Source organism: Heterodontus francisci, chromosome 1, assembly GCF_036365525.1.
Source record: "Heterodontus francisci isolate sHetFra1 chromosome 1, sHetFra1.hap1, whole genome shotgun sequence".
In the NCBI taxonomy this organism is placed as follows: Eukaryota; Metazoa; Chordata; class Chondrichthyes; order Heterodontiformes; family Heterodontidae; genus Heterodontus; species Heterodontus francisci.
The window spans coordinates 14672335-14700161 of record NC_090371.1 but is presented as its reverse complement, the minus strand read 5'-3'; the positions used below and the strand labels follow the sequence as shown (position 1 = coordinate 14700161).

General features: G+C 43.6%; 1 protein-coding gene across 3 annotated transcripts in view; it reads left to right on the top strand.

The window, feature by feature from the left end:
* LOC137367890 (exocyst complex component 6B) overlaps window positions 1–27827 on the top strand; it is a 755392-nt gene that overhangs the window by 70147 nt on the left and 657418 nt on the right. For all 3 annotated transcript variants that reach the window (XM_068028681.1, XM_068028683.1, XM_068028682.1), the window contains exons 2-5: window positions 7957–8122; window positions 8840–8887; window positions 9591–9681; window positions 21654–21699. In XM_068028681.1, coding sequence (XP_067884782.1) covers window positions 7957–8122; window positions 8840–8887; window positions 9591–9681; window positions 21654–21699 — 351 coding nt within the window. The remainder of the gene's footprint in view (window positions 1–7956; window positions 8123–8839; window positions 8888–9590; window positions 9682–21653; window positions 21700–27827) is intronic.

The window sequence follows — 27827 nt, the reverse complement described above, 5'->3', positions numbered from 1 at the left end:
CAAAATGAGATTTAAAAAAAAAACGGGTCTCCATAAAGTGACCATGAAGTTGTTGGATTGTCATAAAAGCTCAACTACTCCATTCGTACCATAAAATCTCTCAACACCCATTGTGCCTCTGTTGCTTTTTTGAAATAGCTGTTCAACTAGTTCCATTCCCCTGTTCCTTCCCCATAGCCCCATAATCTATTGAATTCCCTTTTGAAAGCTATTATCGAATCTGCTTCCACCACCCTCTCAGGAAGTGGATTCCACAGCATCATAACTCTGCCTTTAAAAAAAAATCACACCTTTCTGCATACAGTTTTAGTCTCCTTACTTAAAGGATATGATTGCATTAGAAGTAGTTCAGACAAGATTCATTTGACTAATTACTGGGATGAAGGGGTTGTATTATGAGGAAAGGTTGAACAGGTTGGGCCTATACCCACTGGAATTTAGAAGAATGAGAATATTGAAACACACAGGATCCTGAGGGGATTTGACAGGGTGGATGTTGAAAGGATGTTTCCCCTTTTTGGGAAGACTAAAACGAGGGGACACAGTTTAAAGGCTGAGTTAGGTAGATTCTTGATTGACAAGGAGTCAAAGGTTATAGTGGGTCGACGGGAAAATACGGTTGAGGCTGCAATCAGATCAGCCATGATCTTATCAAATGGCGGAGCAGGCTCGAGGGGTTGAATGGCCTACTCCTCCCAATTTGTATGTTCATATTGTTCTTCTGGCAATCACCTGAAATCTCAGTCCTCTAGTTACTGATCCTCCTGCCAGTGGGAACAGTTTCTCTTTACTTATTCTATCAAAATACTTCATGATTTCCTGTGTCAATTAAATCACTCCATAACCTTCCATTTTAAGGAGAATATCCTTGAGGGAAGAAAACCTGCTGTCCTTACCCAGTCTGGCTTAGTTGTGACTCCAGTCCTATACCAATGTGCTTGACTCTCAACTTTTCTCAGCAGCAACCTCGATGCAGGGCAACTGGGCAATGAATGCCAGTGACATTCACATCCCAAGAATGAATAATAGTAATGATTTTTGAAAAAAAATGAAGCCGCCTTCATCCTAACCAACCCCTGACTAACTGATTCTCTAGGAGAGCTAGAAGAAAATCAACCGTCTTCCCTACAATCGTCTCCAAGCCGACTGGCGAAAATCTTTATTTTCAGTTATCTCTATTTTTGTGTAGAAGAAGCAAACACACACACACACACACACTTTGCTGGCCGCTTGTGGTGATGCAGAAAGTCTGCAGATGGCAGTATTGAACTATCGGCACGTCATCTCACAGGTTGTAGAAGGAAATAGGTGATGAGAAAAGGCCATCTGGCCCATTAATACACGTACCCTCCCACCATGGCCTCGTGTTATTGCTAATAGATTATTGCAAGCATTTCTCAATTTTTTTTTTGAGTGGATCATTCCCCTTGATATCACTTATGTTTCAATTTTTGTTTATTTTCTCTGGCTCCTGCTCTGTTGCCTTACTTTGAAGTAATAATCTGAATTTATCCAATTATTTCACTTAGTATTTTACTGAGCTAGACGAGGTTCCCCGCACAATCCCCCTCCCTTCTTCCTTAATCTCCACCTATCTGGGCTGTAATGTTTAGATGGCACAAACAGGTTTCGATAGGTTCCAGGAGGAGATTAGTGGAAGCTGTGTCTGAAATCCAGAATGCTGTTTCCCTGTTTGGTTACTGCAGAGTGACTGTGTCTTTTATCAATTCATCTGTTAGTTCAGTGATGGAATTACACTTTCGAGTGTAATTCAGGAGATTTCGTGTAGAGCTCGAGGTCAGGAGACGTGCCATTAAAAGTAGTGTGGAGGGAAAATTCCTGTTTATCAGGGCTTGATAAGTAAATGGGAGATTTACAGCAAATCTGCTACAGTCCCCTTCCATCTTCGACAGTTTTCCTCTCATTTACCGGTACCTGAAAGCATGCAGTAGCAAGTGACTTTGCAGGAGAGAAGTATTGAATCTTAAAGCATAGAAAGAGACCGTTTGGCCCAATGTGCCTGTGTCGGTTCTTTGAAGGACCAGTTAGTCCCATCCGCCCCACCCTCCCACTGCTCTTTCCCACCGCCTCGCAGATTTTTCCTTTCCAAGTAGTGTCGTGTGTAAACTAGGGGCTGTATGTTGAAGTCCGCTCAGGCGAGTTATCAAATTGTAATGGACAAACCTGGTAACCTGCCAGTTTTAGTGACTGGAAGCCAGTGTCCAGTGGCGTACCACAGGGATCTGTGCTGGGTCCCCTATTGTTTGTCATTTATATAAACGACATAGATGACTATGTGGGGGGTAGGATCAGTAGGTTTGCGGATGACACAAAGATTGGCCGAGTGGTTAACACTGAGGTTGAGTGTCTTGGGTTACAGGAAGATGTAGACGGGATGGTCAAATGGGCAGAAAAGTGGCTGATGGAATTTAACCCTGAAAAGTGTGAGGTGATACACTTTGGAAGGAGTAATGTGACACGAAAGTATTCAATGAATGGCCTGACACTGGGAAGTTCTGAGAAACAAAGGGACCTTGGCGTGTTTGTCCATGGGTCTCTGAAGGCAGAAAGGCAGGTTAATAGGGTGGTGAAAAAGTCATATGGGACACTTGCCTTTATCAATCGAGGCATAGATTACAAAAGCAGGGAGGTCATGTTGGAGTTGTACAGAACTTTGGTAAGGCCACAGCTGGAATACAGTGTGCAATTCTGGTCGCCGCCTTATAGGAAGGATGTTTAGTTTTAGTTTAGTTTAGTTTAGAGATACAGCACTGAAACAGGCCCTTCGGCCCACCGAGTCTGTGCCGACCATCAACCACCCATTTATACTAATCCTACACTAATCCCATATTCCTACCACATCCCCACCTGTCCCTATATTTCCCGACCACCTACCTACACTAGGGGCAATTGCTAATGGCCAATTTACCTATCAACCTGCAAGTCTTTGGCATGTGGGAGGAAACCGGAGCACCCGGAGGAAACCCACGCAAACACAGAGAGAACTTGCAAACTCCGCACAGGCAGTACCCAGAATTGAACCCGGGTCGCTGGAGCTGTGAGGCTGCGGTGCTAACCACTGCGCCACCCAGTGCATCGGAGGGGATGCAGAGGCGATTCACCAGGATGTTGCCTGGGATGGAACATTTAAGCTATGTAGAGAGGTTGGCTAGGCTTGGGTTGTTTTCACTGGAACAGAGAAGACTGAGGGGTGACCTGATCGAGGTGTACAAGATTATGAGGGGCATGGACAGGGTGGATTAGGGAGCAGTTAGTTGAAGGGTCAGTTACGAGGGGTCGCAAGTTTAAGGTGAGGTGCGGAAGGTTTAAGGGGGACTTGAGGAAGAACTTTTTTACCCAGAGAGTGGTGACGGTCTGGAATGCCCTGCCTGAGAGGGTGGTAGAGGCGGGTTGCCTCGCATTCTTTAAAAAGTACCTGGATGAGCACTTGGCACATCATAACATTCGAGGCTATGGGCCAAGTGCTGGCAAATGGGATTAGGTAGACAGGTCAGGTGTTTTAATGCATCGGTTCAGACTTGATGGGCCGAAGGGCCTCTTCTGCACTGTATTATTCTGTGAATCGCTGGCAAGGCCGATATTTATTGCCCATCCCGAGTTAACCTGTATTGAGTGTCTTGTTAGGTGACTTTGGAGGGCTATGGTCTCTCATAAAGGCCAGACTGAGTAAGAATGGCAGAGTTCCTTCTCCAAAGGACATCAGTGAACTGGCACCAAGAGAAAATGACCACGATCATCATAAAAACCCACCTGATTCACTAGTGTTCTTCAGGGAAGGGGTTCGGCCACTCCCTACCTGGCCTTGTCGACACATGACTAATCTATATGACCTGGTTCATTCTCCATATCCTCTGAAATTGTTGTTCGCCAGTGTGGAAGCACTGCTAATCATGAGGATTGCGGCAATTCAAGTAGCTTGGCCCACCATGTCCCCAGAACCAATTAAGTTTCATTGACTGTATGTCATGTATACACCAGAGAATTGATAGCTCCTGCGATAGCTTCATTGCCACTCTGCCAAACAGACGAGGAAAATCCCAAGTTCAGTCTTTGTGGAATCAGATGAGCTCAGCCGGCACAGCTGTCGGGAAGCTTCATTTGTCCTCGGGGCACCTGGGGATGAATCCATTCCTCATCACCACCTCGTGGCCCTCTCTGCCCCCCGCCTCCCCCCCCCCCCCCGCCCCCACCCTGGCCATAGGTGTGGACACTATTGAATTTGACTGTGAGGCCCTTCACAGTTGACTGCTTCCTGACTCCAAGAATGGCCAATTGGGTGAGGTACTGGAGCACTGACTGCACCGTAAGAATGTACTGAAGAATAGGGGATATAATTGGGGCAGAGGGCTTTTGTGGGAGTTGAAAATAAACTAGGATTCAAACTTATCCTGCAGTGAGACAAAATCACTTTGCCACCTTATGTGCTGTTTAATCTGTAAGTCTTCTTACAGTATAATATGAAACAAAGAAAAATCAAAGCAAGCTTTAATAGCTGACAGATGTGCTGTTATAACTGGCGCTGGTGAATTACGGAGCCTTGACACAACCACTAAATTTTATTGTTTCAAGCAGACTTTTGACACATTCAGGCTTTAGCGACTGCAGGTCATGAGTAGGTGATTAACCCTTTACTACAAGCAACTCATGCATTGGTAAAGTCAGGCATGACTATCAGGACTTGATCCCATCATACAGGGCTGACCCAGTGCAGAGCTGACTGCTGGAGTTGCCCTCTTTCCAATGAGATGTTAAATTGAGGCCCATCTGCATTCTCAGCTGAATGTAGAAGATCCCATGGCGCTATTTTGAAGAGCAGGGGAGCTGTCCCTGGTGTCCCGGCCAACATTTAATCCCTCATTCAACACCACTAAAAGGGATATTATTTGATGGTTATCTCATTGCTGTTTGTGGGATATTGTGCATAAATTGGCTGCCGCATTTCCAGCATTACGCCATAGACTACACTTCAAAAAGAACTTCAATGGCTGTAAAGCGCCAAGAGGTTGTGAACCCAATTTAAACCTTTTTATTTCATAGATATTCCCAAATATTCAAATAACTCGATGTACAGAACTATCAATATTACTCACAGATATACAGAATAATCCCAGTAACTCAATATACATCCTGAGGCAAATTCATAAAGGCAAGTTCTTTATTTGTTTCTTCACTGCACAGAGCAGAAAGACCCAGGGTTCCCCTCCTGGCTTGTACGAATTAACCCATCTCCGCCATTGTTAGACACTTTGCATCCAGGTTCGGTGAAATGAAAGTTAGCCCAGGGTTTCCCCATCGCTGACTAGTGACCCCTCCGCTGCAGCGTGATAGAAGGATTCTGCTTGGCTGCAATTGTCTTACAGTCTATTCATCCAGAAGCTCACAGATGAGAAATCGTGCCTGGTGGTTAGCTCGCTCATCGCCAGGTCCCCACATGGCTGAGTTGGTAGTCAGTGTGTGACCGCACCATACTAAGTTGGAACTCAGTATGTGATGAAGGGAATGATTTCTGCAGGAGCAGAGAAGGCTAAGAGGAGATCTAAGAGGTTTGATAAAAATCATGGAAGGTGATGAGGTGTGATCAATTTAAAATGTAAACCAAGAGTGTGTGGTAGGGGTCCCATAGAATTGTGACGGGGGCGGAGGGCCTGTCACCTTCCTGTTGCACTGGAATTTAGTCAATGGCGGGATGGGCTGAACATGGCCTTCCTGCCCAGAGGCCAGTTGAGGCCCTAAAGAGGTCTGTTATCAGCTACTTAAAGGCCTATTCCCACCACTGCTGGAATTACACCAGTGGTGGTGGAGGGGGGGGGGGGTGCGCGGGGGGCCTTCCCCACGTGGGAAGGTCACCCAGTAAAACAAGGCAACCTCCCTGTGGGCCTTGGGGGGTGGTGGCCCTCCTTTGTGTGCAATCTGTGGCCTATTGAGGGCCCCACGGCAGACAATCACTCACCTCCCTCAAACGCCTCCCCCTGTACTCAACGCCCACCTTCCTTTCTATCTTCGCCAAGGCCTGTCGGACTGACTCTGGCGACCCCGCCTCACTTACCTTGGCTCCTGGTCTCCAGCACTGGGCCTGGTTCCAAGGCCTCCTGTAGTACCGGCAGTGACAACCAATACAACTGAGCTGCCGGCCCTCTGATTGACCAGCAGCTCTTGGAGGCTGGATACCCATCTTTAAAGTGACGGGGATCCCGGCGTCAGGTGCTTAAGCGTCTGAGTGCCATTAAATAGAGCTGGTGGGTTGGGGGGGGGTGGGGCTTCGAATGGCCAGGGTGGAATTCCCACCACCTTTTCGGCCAGGAGCCCCGCTGGCTCCACTAAATCCTTCCCCATAATGTGTGGTGAGTGTAGTTTGCTCGGGTGGGACAGGTGACTTTGGACCTCTGTTTCCCAAAGCTTTTTACCACTGGGGGTTTTCCTCTCCTCATGTCTGGGTCTGTTGTAGACTAATTGATAGAACATGATTGTTGTGAATAGTCAACAACTCCATTACCATTGTATTGTGTGACAACAGGATGGAAGAAGGCAAACTAGATAGGCTTTTTATATTTCCATTCTTGCATTTCGATGTATCTGAAGTGCATGCGACCAAAAAGCATTGAGGCGGAAAGTGAAGTAAAAGCTAATGTTAAAGTGGAAGGAAGTGGAAATGTGCACTTGGATTGTAATGTGCTTTTCAGGAGTTTGACTTGGACATGAATTTCTAGGAGAAGCAGCGATTTGCTTGTACTTCTTTCAATTTAGTATACTGTATTTGCTGCTCACAATGTGGCCTCCTCTACATTGGGGAGACCAAACGCAGATTGGGTGACTGCTTTGTGGAACACCACCGCTCAGTCCGCAAGCAGAGCCCCGATCTTCCAGTTGCTGGCCATTTCAACACCCTCCTGCTCTCATGCTTCCATCTCTGTCCTGGGATTGCTGCAGTGTTCCAACTAACGTCAACACAAGCTCGAGGAACAGCACCTCATTAGGCACACTACAGCCTGCTGGACTGAACATTGAGTTCAGTCATTTCAGAGCATGCGGGTCTCCCTTTTTATGCTGCTGTTCTTTTTTTTTTCCTTTTTTATTTGGTCATTTTATTTATGGTTTTTCAGTTTGTTCCACTGTGCTTACCTGTTTTGGTTTTTTAATGTGATTTTTATGTTTGTGCTTGGAATGCTGTGTGCTTCACACCCTCTCTGTTCTAACGCTTTGTCTTTCAGCACACCATTAACATACCGTTCGCCTTTGTTCCATGACCTTCTGGTCAGTTATTCTCTGTGACACCTTCACCTTTGTTATCTCTTATCCCACCCCCACTTTACTTGCTTAAAACCTTTTACAATATTTATCAGTTCTGAAGAAGGGTCTCTGACCTGAAACGTTCACTCTGCTTCTCTCTGCACAGATGCTGCCAGACCTGCTGAGTACTTCCAGCTTTTCTTGTTTTTATACTAGATTTATTGAATCCAGTTTCCCAACTTGCTCGCACCATAATGTTAATGTTAAGTACTTCTGCAAATGTTAAATACTTTTTAAATTCGTGAGTGACTCAGTGAGCCAAATAACCTCCTTCTGTGTTGTAATCTTTTTTGATTCTCCAGTAGTGCTGGGTGAGGTTTGGGATGGGGCTTATTTTTTTTTCTGTTTTGAGTGTTGCCCCTTTAAATGGCATTACAACACCAACAACAACAGTTTGAATTTATATAGTGTCTTTAACAGAAAACTCCCCAGCGCGCTTCACAGGAACGTTATCAAGCAAAATTTAGCACCGAGCCACATCAAGTGACATTAGGACCAGAAGTTCGACCAAACATTATGCATTTTAAAGAACAGCCACTCATGGTGGAGCGATTAAAATTGGGGAGGCGCAAGATGCCAGAATTAGGGGAGTACAGTGATCCACCGATGCTATGAGCTTTAAAGTGCAGATAAATTGTACCATTTCAGGTCAGTGTACGATGGAGAGGAACACTGGCGGTTCATGGAGAAACTGGAGGCCCGGATCAGGAATCATGATCGGGAGATTGAGAAAATGTGCAACTTCCATTTCCAGGGATTTGTAGATTCCATCACAGAGCTGCTGAAAGTGCGGGGAGAAGCACAGAAGCTAAAGGTGTGTTGCGCTGTCCCTGTCTCGTCTTGTCATGGCGTTGCCGACACTGCAAAACCGGTTTCTGCAGATGCCGGGAAGCCTCCAAATCTAGCCCATGTTGGTGGGGTGGGGTGGGGCAGGAGGATGAAATGACTGTGAGCTGCATCTTGCTCTTACCCATTTCCCGTAGAGCGAGAGTGGTGAGAATGTGGAACTTGCTACCACAATGAATGTGAAGGAATTAGAGCGATAATGTGGCAGGGTGGGAAGAGATAAATGGAGTAGGAGGAGGCCCGTGTGGAATACGAACACCAGCACAGATCAGTTGGGCTGAACGGCCTGGTTCTGTCCTACAAGTAATTTCCAGCAGAAATGATGTGGTTAGTGATAACTGATTCTTATAAATGTGATGCTTTAGGCAGTCAGCATGTAACAGCAAGGTTTTAGTCTCCGTTCCACCCAGGACCATTAACCTCAGTCAGTGATGGAAAAAGCTTTGTGTCACACGAGCTTTGTCCAGATGCTGAAATGTCACTATCACCTGAACTCGGGGTGATTCCTGATTTGCTGTTCAGGTACCCTTATCAAAATGCCTCAACTCCTTGGATAATGTACCAAAGCCAAGTAGCAGTACTGAAGGTGTATTCGGCCCTATAACTGTTTTAGCACTGATTACTTTAAATTTACTAATTTTTCGAGCTACATTTCAAAAGGAAATGTTTCATTTTCTTGTTTCAGATTCAAGTGACAGACACCAATAACAAGCTGCAGGAGTCGGGGAGAGAGGTGAGTTCTTTCCATTATCTTGCCCCATGTTCTATTGTGGGTCATCTCTCCCCATACTATTTCAAATATTACAGCCGTGAGACTACTTCTAAATTACTTCATGGCTTTGAAGCATAAGATCATTAAAGGCACTTTTAAGTTCATTTATGTATAAAACTGCTGTTTTTTGATATTGTAGATACTTTTTAAAAAATCAGCAGCCAACCTGCCTTGTGCTGATCAACCAGCGTACCTCTGCTGCCACATTTCTCTTATATGGAAATGTACTTAAAGAAAAAGTGTTTCAGGTCAAAGCTTTCCATGTGGCTGAGTTAGTCAGTGAACCATGTAGACCAGGGTCTGTGGAGCTTTAACTGGCCTTAAGTTGAGACAGTGGCTGTTGCGCATCTGTGAGCTGCGGACAGAAAATTAGCCGCCGTTCTTTGTGTTGTGACACCTGACAAAATGTACATCAGGCCAGGACAGAAAAGCTCAGCTACGATGTCCCCTTCATTCACTTGTTGGAAGCCCTGCTCGTTGGCTGTCGAGGCTTGCATGTAGATTGTGGTCATTTGGATGGGGTAGCAAACCAAAAGGAGGCAATGAGTCGAGGAGGAGGGTGAGCTTTAAAAAAAAAAAGACTGCTTGGTTAGTGATCCTGTCAAAACTGACTGGTTAGTGAAAATGTAGTCATTTAAATTGTTGTGTTTTCTATGTGCTGCAGTTACTTACTGAAATGGAGGAACTGAAGAAGTGTCGCTCACAGCAAAGGAACATAGCAGCCACAGTGGACCAACTGACGCTGTGTCTACCAGGTACGAGACAGTTACAGGAGGCGAGGTTTTTGCAGAGATGATAATCGTTGAGATAGCTTGAGTCAGTAGAACAGGGATTAACGTGAAGAGACCAAACAAATAATTTGCAGCAGCGTGGTTTTTTCAGGAAATGTTGGAAAGTAGAAATGTAGAGGAGAAGAGAAGACCAATGTCATTCATGTGATTATTTCCTACCTGGGGAATATCGTACCGCATGATGCCATTGCATGTATCCATCAAATCTTTCTCTAGATACTTATCGAACTTGCTCTTGATTCAGCTCCTACTGCCTCTGTGCTTCTGCATCAGCCAGTTAATTCCAGGAACAAAGAATAGGAATCTTCCTTGGGTATGGAAGTGCTGCCAAAGGACTGGAAGATGGCAAATATATTTAAGATAATTGTCAAAAAAAAGCCAAAGCGGGGGAGATGAGAATTTTTTACGAAGTGAGTTATGATCTGGATTGCACTGCCTGAAAGTGCTGCGGAAGCTAATTTATTGGTAACTTTAGAGAGGGAATTGGAAATGTACTTAAAATGGAAAAATTTGCAGGGCTGTGGGGCAAGAGCAGAGGAGTGGACGAACTGGATAGTTCTTTCAGAGATCTGATACAGGCACGTTGGGCCAAATAGCCTCGTTCTGCTTTGTATGATGCTATGATCTTGAACTAAAACTGAGGGACCCAGAGGAAGGCCCAATGCTCCTAATGCAGGAGACTTGCAATGTCTGAAAAGGGAAGATGGATAATTTGGTAAATAATTGGTAAGTGATACAGATTGATATTCTAAAGGTTTCTAGATAGTAGGGGGATGTCAGATGTTTCATAGCATAATGAAGCTGGAGAAGAATCAATTAGAATAAGTGCGATGAGTCTTGAGTTCACCACTGTGAGGATATGGGTAAGAGAAAGTGAGTGCTGGAGTAACAAGAAATAAATTGCATTTATGTAGTGCCTTTAGAAGATCCCAAGGCATACCAAAAGAGTGTTATGACAAAATATGAAACCAAGTCACTAAAGAAATATTAGGGCAGGTGACCAAAAGCTTGGCCAAAGAGGTAGGCTTTAAGGAGTGTATTGAAGGAGGAAAGAGCAGTTGAGAGATGTTGGGTGGAAGCTTGGGGCTTAGGCAGCTGAAGACATGACCGTCAATGGCAGAGCGATGCAAATCGGGGATGCTCAAGAGGTCAGAATTGGAGGAGTGCAGAGCAATTGGAGGAGTGCAGAGCTTTTGGAGGGTTGTAGGACTGTTTGAGATTACAGAGATAGGGAAGCCATTGAGAGATCTAAAAACAAAGATGAACTTCAATATCAAGGCATTGCAAAGGACATTTTGAGGCTGAGGAACCAGAAAGAGAGAATGTTTGCTGACAGCCACCTGCTTGAATCTGGAGCACAAAATCTCTGAATTTCTGCAGTGACCTTAGTAAACTCTACACTGTATCATGGTAAATAGTGCCTACTTGGCTTGGTTGGTAGCATTCTACCCTCTGAATCAGAAGCCCTACTTTAGGACCTTGAGCAGATTATTCAGTGCTGTACTGGTTATGCTTCTGTGAAGCAGCTTGGAACCTTTTTCTGTATTAAAGGCACTTTGTGAATAATGAGTTGTTCCTGATGGTGACGAGGAGGAGTGCTGCGTTGTCAGAGGCGACGATCTTCAGGTGATATTGACACCCCAGGTTCAGTCTGTTCAGGTGAATGTAAAAGATCCTATGACTATATTGGAAGAAGAGCAGGGTGTGCTGGCCAGAGGTCATACCTTGAACCACAGCAGCAGAAACAGGTCATTCATGTCATTTCTGTTTGTGGGATCTCACATATTGGCAACATCACTGAGACCACCTTATTTCCACCCCCATAACATCATGCAAATTCACCCTTGTCTCAGCTCATCTGCTGAAACACTCATTCATTTGTTTTAATTCTTTCATGGGATGTGAGCATCACCGGCAAGGCCAACATTTGTTGTCCATCACTTACTGCCCTCGACAGTTGAGTGGATTTGCTTCCTAGGCCATTTAGTAGGGTATTTAAGAGTCGAGCACATTGCTGTGGGTGTGGAGACACATGTACCAGACCAGGTAAGGACAGCAGATTTCCATCCCCGAAAGACATTAGTGAACCGGATGAGTTTTTACGGCAATCGATAGTTTAGTTTCATGGCATCATTACTGATGATTTGATCCAGATTTGTGTGAATTAATTGAATCTATATTTGACCAGCTGCTATTGTATTTGAACCTGTGTCCCAGGGCATTAACGTGGGCCTCTGGATTACTAGTTCAGTGACATCACCACTAGGCCACCATCTCCCCCATCACCACCACCTAGAAACTTGATTATTCCAACACGCTCCTTGCTGCTTTCCCTCATTCTACCCTCTGTGAACTTGAGGTCATCCAAAACTCTGCTGCCCATGTCTTAACTCTGACCAAGTTCTGTTCACCTATCAGCTTGTGCTTGCTGACTTAGATTGGCTCCTGGTCAAGCAACATCTTGATTTTAAAATTTCATCCTTGTTTTCAAATCCCTCCATTGTTGGGATCTAGAATGCGCTGCATGTAAGGATGGTGGAAGCAGAGTCACTGATAATTTTCAAAAGGAAATTGGATAAATATTTGAAGGGGGATAAATTTTGTAGATCTCTGGGGATAGAGCAAGGAGAGCAGGAATAAGGGGTAGTTCTTTCAAAGAACTAGCCCAAGCATGATGGGCCGAATGGCTGCCTCCTGTGTTTGATTATATTTTCTGTCTGTTAGCAAATTGTGAAGGAGGCATCAGAAGAGGGGAGAAGCTCTGTTGCACGCTGGATTAGTTATGTAGTAGTTAAGTAGTTTACGGAAACAGGACGTGGAGTGCGTTCTGTGGAGTCCGCTCATTCACTTGTTTTGTGAGTTGCATAGTTAGACAAGCTTAAATGCTTGCCATGATGGAGACTTCATTTTATTTGTTTGCTGTGCTCGTGGCAACTAATGTGCTTGGCACATTTGTGTGTCAGCTGTGGCTCAGTTCGTAGCCCTCTTGCCTCTGAGGCAGAAGGTTGTGCGTTCAAGTCCAGGAATTGAGCTCAGAAATCTAGGCTGAGGGAGTGCTGCACCATTGGAGTTGACATCTTTCAGATGAGACAATAAACTAAGGCTCCATCAGCTTTCTCTTTGTGATGTAAAAGATCCCCTGGCCACTATTTTGAAGAAGAGCAGAGGAATTATCACCGGTGTCCTGGCCAGTATTTGTCCCTCCATCCACAGCACAAAAATCGGATTATCTGGTCATTATCATAGTGAATCAGAGAAGTTTGCAACACGGGAGGAGGCCAGTTGGCCCATCGTGTCTGTAGTGGCTGACAAGTAGCCTTTTAGCCTAATCTCTCTTTCTAGCTGTTGGGCTGTATCCTTGTTGGTTACGGCACTTCAAGTGCATAACCAAGTACTTAAATAAAAAATATCAAATCTTCAGTTCTGAAGAAGGGTCACTGACCTGAAACGTTAACTCTGCTTCTTTCTCCACAGATGCTGCCAGACCTCCTGAGTTTTTCCAGCACTTTCTGTTTTTATTTCAGATTTCCAGCATCCACAGTATTTTGCTTTTAATTTAATATACCAAGTACTTTTAAATGTGCTGAGGGTTTCTGCTTTTATCACCCTTTCAGGCAGTGATTTCCAGATCCCCACCAGCCCTTGGGTGAAGAGATTTCCCCTCAAATCCCCCTTTAACCTCCTACCTATTACCATAAATCTGTGCCCCCTGGTTCGGGACCCCTCAGAGTCATTATGGCATGGAATGAGGCCATTCTGCCCATCAAGTCCATGATGACTCTCTGCAGAGCAATCTGGTCATTCCCATTCTCTTGCTTGATCCTCATTGCCCTGCAAGTTCATTTCTCTCAAGTGCCCATGCAATTTCCTTTTCAAATCTTCCATCGTCTCTGTTTCCACTGCCCTCATAGGCAGCGAGTTCCAGGTCATTACCACTAGGTGCTTTAAAAAAAAATTATTTCTCTCATCCCTCTGGCATCTCTCGCCCAAAATCTTAAATCTGTGTCCCTAGTCCTTGTACCATCTGCTAATGGGAACAGCTTTTCTTTGTCTACCTTTATCATAATCGTTACACCTCTATTAATTCTCCCCTCAATCTCCTTTGCTCCAAGGAGACTAACATGAACTTTTCCAACCAAATCTTGTAGCTATAATCCCTCATCCCTGGTACCATTCTGGTAAACCATCTCTGCACCCTGTTACGATTGAGGTGGGAGGAGTGTACTGTTAATTCAGTCCCACTTCTCCACAGCTCACAACATAAAGTTCACATTTTTACACTTAACGATACGTTCAATCATATACTCTGTTTTTCCCAGAATAGAACACACTAACCAGGTTTCTTTACTGAATAACAAAATTAACAGTTTATTATCAAACCAGTCTTAACTAAAAATGAAGTAAAACATTAAAAGTTTTAATCTGTGTGTTTAAGTCCCAACATTAAATTTAAAGTCCCCTTTTTTACTGTAGCATCTCACACTCATGCGTGCACACGCATATATACCAGTTAACTGAAAAAATAAAACGAGATTTTTGAATCGGAGCTCTGTTACAGACAAAAAGCACTTGGGTTGATCACTTGCTCGTTTTTGAAGAAAATAGCAGATGAGCTATGTTAGCATTTGTAACAAGATAGATGAGCCGACGGAACTGATAGAAATAAATGAATATGATTTGATAGTTATCACAGAGACATGGTTGCAGGATGACCAGGACTGAAAACTCAATGTTCAAGGATATTTGACGTTCCGGAAGAATAGGCAGAAAGGAAAAGGGAGTGGGGTAGCTTTGTTATTAAAGGAAGGGATCAGTGCAGTTGTGAGTAATGATAAATGATATAGGTGTAATAGATCATGATGTACAAATCATCGTGATGACTGGACAAATCAAATTGGCAAGGGTAGCATGGAAGATGAATTTGTAGAGTGCATCAGGGATTATTTCTTAGAACAATGCATTGCAGAACTTACCTGGGAACAGGCTATTTTAGATTTGGTGATGTGTAATCAGGTAGGATTAATATGAGATCTTGTAGTTAAGGATCCTCTAGGGGGAAGCGATCATAACATGGTAGAATTTCAAATTCAGTTTGAGGGTGAGCAACGCTGGTCTCCAACCAGTGTCTTCAACTTGTTAAACAAGGGTGATTGCAGAGGTATGAAGAAATAGTTGTCTAAAACGGGCTGGGAAAATAGACTACAAGGAAAGTCATTAGATGAGCAGTGGCAGACTTTTAAGCAGATATTTCATAACACTCAGCAAATATTTATTCCGATCAGAAGGAAGCATTCGACGAGAATGATGAGCCACCCGTGGATAACAAAGGAAGTTAAGGAGAATATAAAATCAAAAACGAAGGTGTACAAAGTAGCGAAAGCTAGTGGTAGGCCAGAGGATTGGGAATCTTTTAGAAACCAGCAGCAGATGACTGAGAAACTAATAAAGAGGGAGAAAATTGATAGAGAGTAAATTGGCAAGAAATATAAAAACAAACAGTAAGAGCTTCTACGGGTATATAAAAAGGAAGAGAGTAGCTCAAGTAAGTGTGGGACCCTTAGAGGATGAGACTGGGGAATTAGTAACAGGGAACAGGGAAATGGCAGATAATTTAAACCAATATCGGTCTTCACGGTGGAGGGAGGACACTATAAACATCCCAACTATAATAGATGAACCAGGTGTAAATGGGAGGGAGGAACTTGTAACAATCTCTTTCACGAGGGAAAAGGTGCTTGACAAACTAATGGGACTAAAGGCAGACAAGTCGCCAGGACCTGATGCCCTGCATCCAAGGGTTTTAAAAGAAGTGGCTGCAGAGCTAGTGGAGGCATTGGTCATAATATACCAAAACTCACTGGATTCCGGTAAGGTATCAGCGGATTGAAAAACCGCTAATGTGACTGACGCCCCCATTCAATAAAGGAGGGAGACAGAAAGCAGGAAACTGTAGACCAGTTAGCTTAACATCCGTCATTGGGAAAATGCTAGAGTGCATTATTAAGGAAGAAATCGGACATTTGGAAAAACATAATGCAATCAAACAGAGTCAACATGGTTTTATGAAAGGGAAATCATGTTTGACAAGTTTGTTACAGTTCCTTGATGATATAATAAGCAGAGTGGATAAATGGGAACCGGTAGATGTAGTGTATATGGATTTTTAGAAGGCGTTCGATAAGGTGCCACATAAAAGGTTATTGCACAAAATAAGAGCTCAGGGTATTGGGGGTAATGTGTTGGCATGGATTGAAGATTGGCTAACACACAAAAGGCAGAGAATCGGGATCAATGGGTCTTTTTCAGGTTGGAAAGCCATAACTAGTGGGGTGCCACAAGGATCAGTCCTAGGGCGTCAACTATTTACTATCTATATCAATGACTTGGAGGAAGGGACAGAGTGTAGTGTATCCAAATTTGCTGACGATGCATGTTGCGATGAGGACACAAAGAACCTGCAGAGGGATATAGATAAGTTAAGTGAGTGGGCAAAAACTTGGCAGATGGAGTTCAATGTGGGAAAGTGTGAGGTCATCCACTTTGGTAGGAAGAATAAAAAGGCTGCTTATTAGTTAGATGGAGAAAGACTACAAAATACTGCAGTACAGAGGGATCTGGGTGTTCTTGTACGTGAAACACTAAAAGTTAGCATGCAGGTGCATCAAGTAATTAGGAAGACAAATGGAATTTTGGCCTTTATTGCTAGGGGGCTAGAGTTTAAAAGTAGGGAAGTCTTGTTGCAACACTGTATTTGTGAGGCCACACCTGGAGTACTGCGTACAGTTTTGGTCCCCGTATTTAAGGAAGGATATACTAGCATTGGAGGCAGTTCAGAAAAGGTACACTAGGCTGATTCCTGGGGTTGTCTGATCAAGAACGGCTAAACAGGTTAGGCCTTTATTCATTGGAGTTTAGAAGAATGAGGGGTGATCTTATTGAAACATATAAGATTTTAAGGGGGCTTGACAGGGTAGATGTTGAGAATATGTTTCTACTGGTGGGGAAATCTCGAACTAGAGGACATAGTTACAGAATAAGGGGACACACATTTAAAATTGAGATGTGAAAGAATTTCTTCTCTCAGAGGGTGGTGGATCTCTGGAATTCTCTACCTCAGAGAGTTGTGGAGTCTCGGTCGTAAAATGTATTTAAGGAGGAGTAGATAGATTTTTGAAATCTGAGTCGAGGGTTATGCAGAGCAGGCCTGAAAGGGGACTTAAGGCCTGGGACAGATCAGCCATGATCTTATTGAATGGTGGGACAGGCTTGAGGGGCTGAATGGCCTACTCCTCCTACTTCTTATGTTATGTTCTAAAACTGGCGTACAGTCTAACTTCTGAGTACATGGAGACAGGTCACTGAGATCTTCAGATCAGTTCTATTCAGACAGCATTGAGAATTATTTTTAGTAGGCTTTCTGCAAATACAGGAAACAAGATGAATTGACAGTGTCACAGGATCTTTTAAAGTTGTAGTTTAGCAAGCTGGGTTGTGGTCTTCTGTCCCTTTTACTTCTTCAGACTTGACATCATCTCACTCCAGAAGGTAAAACCACACACACTGACCCACAACCAAAAAGCTAGTCAGTTTTCTGCCCATCCCAGGTGTGCTCTGCTACTACTGGGCTTGTCCAATCAAAGGGACACTTTCACTTTGTTGCCCGTTACCAGGGTTTCTGTTTTATCTTTAACTTGAGTCATGTGACAACCAGCAACATCGTTGCCACCAGTTCCTTCAGTGCCTCCTTGATGGTTTCCTTTTTTAAAAAAAAAACTGGTCCAACATTTATTCAGTTTAACTATAAATTCCTTTAAAAATATTTTAAACAAAAATCAGAATCGTTTTCTTAACAACCCTCTCAAGGCCCCCCACATCCTTTCTAAAGTGTGGTGACCAGAACTGGACGTAATACTCTTGTTGTCGCCTAACCAGAGCTTTTCCAGGTTAGTATAATTTTCCTGTGTTTGTACTCAATACCTCTATTTATGAAGCCCAAGATCTCATATGCTTTAGTGACTACTCTCTAATATATCCTGTCACCTTCAAAGATCGATGCATATTAACTCCCAGGTCCCTGTATACTCTTTAGAACGGTGCCATTAAGTCTATATTGCCTCTCCCTATCCCTTCTGCCAAAATGCATCACCTCATACCATCTTCCACTTGTCTGCCCGTTCTGCTAACTTATCTATGTCCTGTTGCATTCAATTGGTACTATTCTCACTACCTGCCACACTTCCAGGTTTGGTATCATGGGCAAATTTTGAATTTTTACTCAGCATTCCGATATCCAAGTCATTTATATCTATCAAGAAAAAGCTGTGGTCCTAGCACTGAACCTTGGGGAACACCACTGACAACCAAGGGGAACAGAGCCTTCATATCCACTCTATTTAGACCCCTCATACATTTAGACAATTAAATGCCCCCTCAGTCTTCTGCTTTCCAAAGAAAACAACCCTAGCCTATCCAATCTTTGCTCATAACTACAGTTCTCCAGTCCAGGCAACATCCCCCGTACCCTCTCTTGTGCAATCACATCTTTCCTCTAGTACAGTGACCAGAACTACAAGCAGTGCTGCATCTGTAGCCTGGCTAGTGTTTTATACAATTCTATATAACCTCCAGCTCTTATATTCTAAGCCTCCGCTAATAAAGGCAAGAATTTGGTATGCCTTCTTGACCACCCTATATACCTGGAATATTGTGTGCAGTTCTGCTCCCCTTGCCTGAGGAAGGATATACTTGCCATAGAGGGAGTGCAACGGAGGTTCAACAGACTAATTCCTGGGATGGTGGGATTGTCTTATGAGGAGAGATTGAGGAGACTGGACCTGTAATATCTAAAGCCTATAAGAATGAGAGGTGATCTCATAGAATTTAGAAAATTCTTAAAGGGATAGACAGGGTATATGCAGAAAAGATGTTTCACCTGATTGAGGCGTCTAGAACCAAGGGACACAATCTCAGAATAAAGGGCAAGCCATTTAAGACTGGGAGATGAGGAACTTGATTACTTTGGAATTCTCTGCCCCAGAGGGTGGTGGAAGCTCAGTCATTGAGTAAGTTCAAGACAGAGATTGATAGATTTCTGGTTGGTCGCTTGGTCGTGCAGAACTTGAGTATTGCTGAAAATAGAGACATGTTGTCGAAGCTTTTTGTCTTGCATTCATCAAGACAATCTGCAAGAATACCAATGTAAGGGAAAACAGCAAATTTATATTGTATGAGAAGAGAGTGCTGATTGGTTGGCAAGTGAACTCTGGTAGAGGCATTGCCATGGAGAATGCACCAGTTTACGGTGACTGACAGTTAACTGCCAAGCTTTGTTTGAAATTTAAACCAGGCAGCTTGACTCTGGTCACACTGTGAGCCCTACTGACAATCTTAAATTGGTTGTCAGCGTAATTGTTAGCACACTGAGGATTATTTAGCAAATGTTGTCCAATTGCAGAATCACATCTAATGTTGGACACTGTGTTTTGAGCCTCAGTCACCCTCCAACACCTTGCACACTGACAGACACTGAGTGCTAGCAGGCTGTTTGACAATGGAGGGGGGGTCATAACGCAGCCCAATTTACTCCTGTAGATGTTGTGGTCTAGTTTTCCTTTTCCTCCTCCCTCCACCCCCCCAAAACTAACCGCCTCATGAGTCGGAGGTTTTCTACACCAGAAAGCTCTGGATAAAATCTAGACTGACGCTCCAATGCAGTACTGAGGGAGTGCTGCATTGTCAGAGGTGCTGTCTTTCAGGTGTGATGTTAAACTGAGGCCATGCTCGCTCCCCCTCAGGTATACATAAAAGATCTCATGACGATATTTGAAGATGACCAGGGGAGTTCTACCCTGGCCAATATTTATCCCTCAATCATCATTAATGCAGATTAACTGGTCATTATCTCATTGCTGCTTGTGGGATCATGTGTGCAAATTGGCTGCCACATTTCCGACATTACAACAATGACTACACTTCAAAAGTACCTCATTGACTATGCAGTGCTTTGGAACATACTGAGGTTGTGAAAGGCGCTCTAGAAATGCAACTTCATTCTTTCTGGAGGCATGGAGACCAATTGCAGTGACCCAGCTACAACCCTGACTGAGATCAATGGGCTCAACACAGATCAGTAATAAAACTTAGACCATTACGACTCAGTCATGCACAACCTTTACAACAGAGTCATGGGGATGGGGGACTGGAGGGAAAAGAAATTAAAATAACCTAGAAAATTGGGCTGAAAGTCAAAGTCAAGGTATAATTTGTTAACACATGTTGACAGGAACGCTGAGGCCTCTGCAGCTCTGATGTCAGTATAATTTCCTGAATGGCTGCAAGTGAGCGCTGACGAGTTTAGCAGAGCTATTTATTGAAGGGTATGGAAGGGGCGAGGGGATGAGAGGAGAGGTCTGATTGCATAGTTTGCTGGAGAAAATTACTGCAGTTTTCTGTTCTCCAGCTGCTTATGAATAAGCTGCTGTGTTGTGTCCGGCACTGTGCAATTAATTAGTCGCATCCATCTTGTGTCACCTGCCTGTCGTTTACCATGAAAAATTTAGCAATAAAAACGCAATTAGTAAAGTGGAATTGTGATTATTGTTCCACTCTTAGAGAAACATTTCAAGGCACTTTACGCGATTGCTTTGCAGTGCAGTTACTCTTGTTCTGCAGGCATAATGGTGGCTATTCAGTGTCAGAGATGTCCCCTGAGCAGTTGGGATTGGGTGGAGGAGTGATCTTGGTCTAGCTGTCCTTGCTTTTCCATGCGTAGTGCCATGTCTTTAACAGCCGTCTGAAAAGACGATACCTTGGTTTCATGTCCCTATCAGAAAGATGATACCCCTGACAATGCAGCACTCCCACACCCTACGTTGTGCAACTTGAACCCATAACTGACCCAGAGACTAGAGTGCTACTAGTTAAATCCAGCAGGCACAGTGGCTTGAAAATCAAAACTGCACAAATTTTTGTTTGCAAATTTTTGGTGTGTTAGAAAAATGTGTGGAATCAAAACCATGGAGAGTGAATGATTTGATAATTCGTGTGTATTTCCTTTAGCTTTTAAATGCTGATGATCGCTTAGTTCTAACTATGAGTATCTTTAACCTATGTTACACGGCTGGTTCCAGATTGTGCTTACTGGGCACCTGGAACCTTTTATTTTTTAGGGGATAAGGGTTAGTTTGAACTCCATATTTAGAGAGATTACCTCCCTGCTTAAGGTCTCTTGTTAGCCAATTAATCTTCTTTGGGAAGGAATGTTTCTTTGGGATTGACTCTGCTCCGAAATAGGAAGTTCATGATGGGGAATTGGAACCGAGCTGTTAGTCGGCAGAGGATTGGGTAATCTGATTCCCAAGCTGTTCCGTTATCTTGAAAATTGGTTGGTCAGCCTGATACCTTGATAGGATCTGGAGAGACGGACCTTCACTGAGAGCTTGCATTCTTGCTATTTTGCTCCAGTTAACTCCACGAGCCAATGCTGTAACCTGTAGAGTGATTTTAGCTGGATAAACAGGAAACTTATGAAGGCTCTACACTGGTAGGCGGTGTTACTTCAGCAATGCTGCTGGACATGTGGGGATCCCTAAGACTTGGTTCTTCCCAATCTGTAAGTTCTCTGGGCTGAAGCAAGTGCAGAAGCAAGAATCTGCACTCGGTATTACGCAGATAGAAACTCTAATTGTATATCCTTGCTAGCTTGGCTTGGAAGTCCCTGGTATGGTAATTGGTGGTTATGTGTTCAGGTATTCGGCTGACCAGAGGAATAACCAAATACATGAGCGTAAGTACAATGCTCAAGAGAAATAAAAGTGCAGTATCAAAACTTTATGGAAACAAAGCATCGAGTTAGAAAATGGCACCTCTTGTGACAAAAATAAATAAATTACAAAGCAGCTGTTATAGTTTCTGACATGTTTCTCTTTTTTTTTTAGTACTGGAGATGTACAGTAAATTACGAGAACAGCTGAAGACTAAAAGGTAAATTGTAGCCTTTGCTTTGATTTTCTGCTATTTGTGATCGCTGGCTGTCAGGGGCGTCATGTTGCTCAGCTTCAGCTCTGCCAGTCTTGTGTGCTCCAAGTTTACTTGCACAATTTGTTAAAAATAAATGGGTTGAAGTGGAAATGGAGAATGCATCCAAGAGGATGGAAGTACACACCTTTCCATGAAGATATGTGGTCGGACCTGAGAGTTTCCAGGAAAATTAACCATTGAGTGAAGTGGGATACGTGATGTAGGAACTGTAAGGCAAGTTGAATAATGAAGATTAGATTGGCTGAGGGATTTATTTGTGATGCATGTTTTCTGATCTTACAACTTTTTATTTATAAAAGGGCTAAAAAAGAATGCTCCTCATTGTGTGACTGGCTGGTAGTGCTGTGGTTCAAAACAAATTAATGTAATGAAGGAAATTATAGTGATTTGCAAACACAAAGGCGCTGTAGCTAAGCCTCTATGATTGTAATTAACAGGCAACAGTGGGAGTTTTTTTTATATTTCTCAGGATGTGTGAGTCGCTGGCAGGTCCAGTATTTTATTGCCTATCCCTGCTTGCCCTTCAGAATATGGTGGTGGGCTGTCTTCCTGAACTATTGCCTGTGGGGAAGCTACTCCCACAACACTGTTAGTATTCTGGGAGTTCATCCCAGCGATGATGAAGGAATGATGGCGTATGCCCAGTTTGGGGTGGTGTGTGACTTGGAGGGGAACTTGGAGATGAAGGCGTTTCCATGCATCTGCTGCCCTTGTCCTTCCTGGCTTCAGGGGTTGGGAGGTGCGATCGAGGAAGCCTTGATGAGTTGCTGCAGTAAATCCTGTAGATAGTGCATACTGCAGCCATGGTGCGCCTTTGGTGGAGGGAGTGAATGTTTAAGCTGGTGGATACTTTCATCCAGGCAAATGGAGAGCAATCCATCACACTCCGGACTTGTCCCTTGCAGGTGATGGAGAGGCTTTGGGAGTCAGGAGGTGAGCCACTTGCCACAGAATCATCCAATAGTTGCAGCACAGAAGGAGGTGATTTGGCCCTTCGTGTCTGTGCTGGCTTTCTGCTGGTCCCACTCCTCCTTTTTCCCCTGTAATTTTTTTTTTCCTCATAGAATTATCCAATTCCCTTTTGAAGCCGCAACTAAATCTGCCTCCACCACTCTCAGGCAGTATATTCCAGCTGCTAACCACTCACTGAGTTTTTAAAAAAAGGTTCCCTTTGGTTCTTTTGCCATTCCACTTAACTCAATGTCCTCTGGTTCTTGACCCTTTCACCAATGTTTGTCCCTAGCTACTTTGTCCAGACCACTCATGATTTTGAACACCTCTATCAAATCTCCTCTCAGCCTTCTGTAAGGAGAACAGCAGCTTCTCCAATCTGTCCTCATAACTGAAGTCCCTCATCCCTGGAACCGTTCTTGTAAACCTTTCTACACCCTCTCTAACGCCTTCACATTTTTGCTGAAGTGTGGTGCCAGAATTGGACACAATACTCCAGTTGAGGCCAAACCAGTGTTCGATGAAGGTTCACCAAACCACCTTGCTTTTGTACTCTATGCCTAAAGTCCAGCATCCCCTATGCCTTATTGACGGCTTTCTCAACCTCCCCTGCCACCTTCCAATGATTTATGCACATATACCTAGGTTCCTCTGCTCCTGCACCCCTTTAGAATTGTATCCATTATTTTATATTTCCTCTCCTCGTTATTTCTCCCAAAATGTATCACTCCACGCTTCTCTGTATTAATTTTCATCTGCCATGTATCCACCTATTCTGCCAGCCTATGTCCTCTTGAAGTCTATCTCTATCCTCCTCATAGTTGACAATACTTCCAAATTTTGTCATCTGCAAATTTTGAAATTGTGCTCTGTACACCCAAGTCTAGGTCATTAATATGGATCAACAAAAGCGGTGGTCCTAACACAGATCCCTGAGGAACCCCACTACATTCCTTTCTCCAGTCTGAAAAACAGCTATTTACCACTAAGCTTTGTTTCCTGTCATTCAGCCAGCTTCGTATCCATGCTGCCAATGTCCCTTTTATTCCATGGGCTTTAACTTTGTTGACAAGCTTGTTATGTGGCATTTTATCAGGAATACTGATGACACAAAGATAGGTAGGAAAGTAAGTTGTGGAGGATATAAGGAGTCTGCAAAGAGATATAGCTAGGTTAAATGAGTGGGCAAAAATTTTGCAAATGGAGTATAATGTGGGAAAATGTGAACTTATCCACTTTGGCAGGAAGAATAGTAAAACAGCATATTATTTAAGTGGAGAGAGATTGCATAACTCTGAGGTACAGAGGGATCTGTGTGTCCTGGTACATGAATCACAAAAGGTTGATATGCAGATACAGCAAATGGTTAGGAAGGCAAATGGAATGTTGTTTATTGCAAGGGGAATTGAATGTAAAAGTAGGGATGTTTTGCTACAGTTGTACAGGCTGTTGGTGAGACCACATCACAGAATTGTTATAGCGCAGAAGGAGGTCATTCGGCCTATCGTGTCTGCAACGGCTCTCCAAAAGAGCAATTCACTTAGTGCCATTCCCCTGCCTTCTCCCCATAACCCTGCACATTCTTGCTTCTCATACAACAGTCTAATTCCCTTTTGAATGCTTCAGTTGAACCTGCCTCCACCACACTCTCAGGCAGCGCATTCAAGACCTTAATCACTTGCTGTGTGAAAAAGTTTTTTTGTGTGTTACTTTTGCTTCTCTTACCAAATACTTGAAATCTGTGCCCTCTTGTTCTCGATCCTTTCACAAGTGGGAAGAGTTTCTCCATATCTACTCTGCCCAGGCACCTCATGATTTTGAATACCTCTATCAAATCACCCCTCAGCCTTCTCTTCTCCAAGGGAAACAGTCCTAACTTCTCCAATCTATCTTCATAACTGAAGTTCCTCATCCCTGGAACCATTCTCGTGAATTGTGGAGTATTGTGTAAAGTTTTGGTCTCCTTATTTAATAAAGGATATAAATGCGTTAGAGGCAGTTCAGAGAAGATTTACTCGACTGATACCTGGGATGGGGGTTTATCTTATGAAGAAAGGTTTGACAGGTTGGGTCTATATCCATTGGAGTTAAGAAGAATGAGAGGTGATCTTATTGAAACATAAGATCCTGAGGGGACTTGACAGGGTGGATGTTGAAAGGATGTTTTCCCTTGTGGGAGAGACTCGAACTAGGGGACACAGTTTAAAAATAAGGGGTCGCCCATTTAAGATGGAGAAATTTTTTCTCTCAAGGTTGAGAGTCTGTGGAACTCTCTTCCCCAGAGAGCGGTGGAGGGTCATTGAATATTTTTAAGGGAGAGGTAGATAAATTTTTGACCAGCAAGGAAGTCAAAGAGTATCTGGGGTAGGCGGGAAAGTGGAGTCGAGGCCACAATCAAATCAGCCGTGATCTTATTAAATGGCGGAGCAGGCTCGAAGGGGCCGAATAGCCTACTCCTGCTCCTAATTTGTCTGTTTGTAATACCCAGCCTCTGGCTTGCTGTAGCGGCAGCAGCTTTTATTAGGCTGGTCCAGTTAAGTTCCTGTTCATTAGTGACCCCCGGGATGTTGAGGGTGCGAGTTTCAACGATGGTAATGTCATAGAATATTTTGGGTAATCTCCTCCTTGTTAGAGATGGTCATTGCCTGGCAATTGTATGATGTGAGTGTTACTTTCCATCCAAGTCTGTCTGCTGTTCAGGTCTTGCTGCATGCAGGCATGGACTATTTCATTTTCTGAGGAGCTGAACACTGAATCATATGAACATACAAATTTTTTAAACTGTGTCTCCCTAGTTCTAGTCTCTCCCATAAGGGGAAACATCCTTCCACTCTGTCAAGTCCCCTCAGGATCTTGTATGTTTCAATAAGATCACCTCTCATTCTTCTCAACTCAAATGGAAAATGGGCCCAACCTGTCCAACCTATCCTCATAAGATAACCCCTTCATTCTGGGAATCAGTCAAGTGAATCTTCTCTGAATTCTTTTTATGCAGTCATATCCTTTCTTAAGTAAGGAGACCAAAACTGTACACAGTACTGCAGATGTGATCTCACCAAGGCCCTGTACAACTGTAGCAGAACTTGCCTACCTTTATGTTCCATTCCCTTTGCAATAAACACCAACGTTACATTTACCTTCCTAATCACCTGCCGTACCTGCATACTAACTTTTTGTGAATCGTGTACCAGGACACCCATATCCCTCTGTACAGCAGAGTTCTACACTCTCCCTCCATTTAAATAATATACTGCTTTTCTATTCCTCCTGCCAAAGTGGACAAATTCACATTTTCCTACATTATACTCCATCTACCAGATTTTTGCCCACTCACTTAACCTATCTATATCCCTTTGAAGAATCTTAATGTCCTGTTCACAATTTACTCTCCTACCTATCTTAGTGTCATCAGTAAATTTAGCAACCATACATTCTGTTGCTTCATCCAAGTCATTGATGTAAATTGTAAATAGTTGAGGCTCCGGCACTGATTTCTGTGGCAATCCACTAGTTACAGCTTTCCAACCTAAAAATGCCCCATTTATCCTTACTCTTTGTTTCCTGTTAGCTGACCAATACTCTATCCATGCTCATCTGTGTACAAAATCATGAGAGGTATAGACAGGGTGGATAGCAAGAAGCTTTTTCCCAGAGTGGGGGATTCAATTACTAGGGGTCACGAGTTCAAAGTGAGAGGGGAAAAGTTTAGGGGGGATATGCGTGGAAAGTTCTTTACGCAGATGGTGGTGGGTGCCTGGAACGCGTTGCCAGCGGAGGTGGTAGACGCGGGCCCGATAGCGTCTTTTAAGATGTATCTAGACAGATACATGAATGGGCAGGAAGCAAAGAGATACAGACCCTTAGAAAATAGGCGACATGTTTAGATAGAGGATCTGGATCGGCGCAGGCTTGGAGGGCCGAAGGGCCTGTTGCTGTGCTGTAATTTTCTTTGTTCTTTGTTCTCTTATTTTGTGTAGTGACCTATGAGGTGGCACTTTATCAAATGCCTTTTTGGAAACCAAGTACACCACATCTACATGTTCCCCTTTATCCACATTGCTTGTTACTTCCTCAAAGAACTCTAATAAATTTGTCGAACACCATTTCCCTTTCACAAAACTATGTTGATTCTGCTGACCACATTAAGAATTTCTAAGTACCCTGTTATAACTTCCTTAATAATAGATTCTAGCTTTTTCCCTATGACAGGTGTTAGGCTAACTAGCCTGTAGTTTCCTGCTTTCTGTCTCCTTCCTTTTTTTTTTTAGAGATACAGCTCTGAAACAGGCCCTTCGGCCCACCGAATCTGTGCCGACCATCAACCACCCATTTTATACTAATCCTACACTAATCCCATATTCCTACCAAACATCCCCATCTGTCCCTATATTTCCCTACCACCTACCTATACTAGTGACAATTTATAACGGCCAATTTACCTACCAACCTGCAAGTCTTTTGGCTTGTGGGAGGAAACCGGAGCACCCGGAGAAAACCCACGCAGACACAGGGAGAACTTGCAAACTCCACACAGGCAGTACCCAGAATCGAACCCGGGTCCCTGGAGCTGTGAGGCTGCAGTGCTAACCACTGCGCCACTGTGCCGCCCACTTTCTTGAATAGCGGAGTTACATTCGCTGTTTTCCAATCTGATGGGACCTTCCAGAATATAGGAAATTTTGGAAAATTATAATCAATGAATTTTCTGTCTCAGCAGCTACTTCTTTTAAGATCCTACGATGCAGGCTATCAGGTCCTGCAGACTTGTCGGCCTTTCGTTCAAATACTTTTCTCCGTACCCTTTCCCTGGTGATGGTAATTTTTTTACGTTCCTCCCTCTCTTTCACCTCTTAATTTAAAAGTATTTCTGGGATGTTATTTGTGTCTTCTACAGTGAAGACAGACACAAAATATCTGTTCAACACTTCTGCCATTTCCTTATTTCCCATTATTAATTCCCAGACACACACTCTAGAGGACCAACGCTCACTTTATTTACTGTTTTCCTTTTAAAATTCTTGTCGATACACTTAATATCTGTTTTTATATTTGTCGCTCACTTTCTCTCCTACTCTAATTTTTCCCTCCTCATTTTTTCATAATTCTTTGCTGGTTTCTAA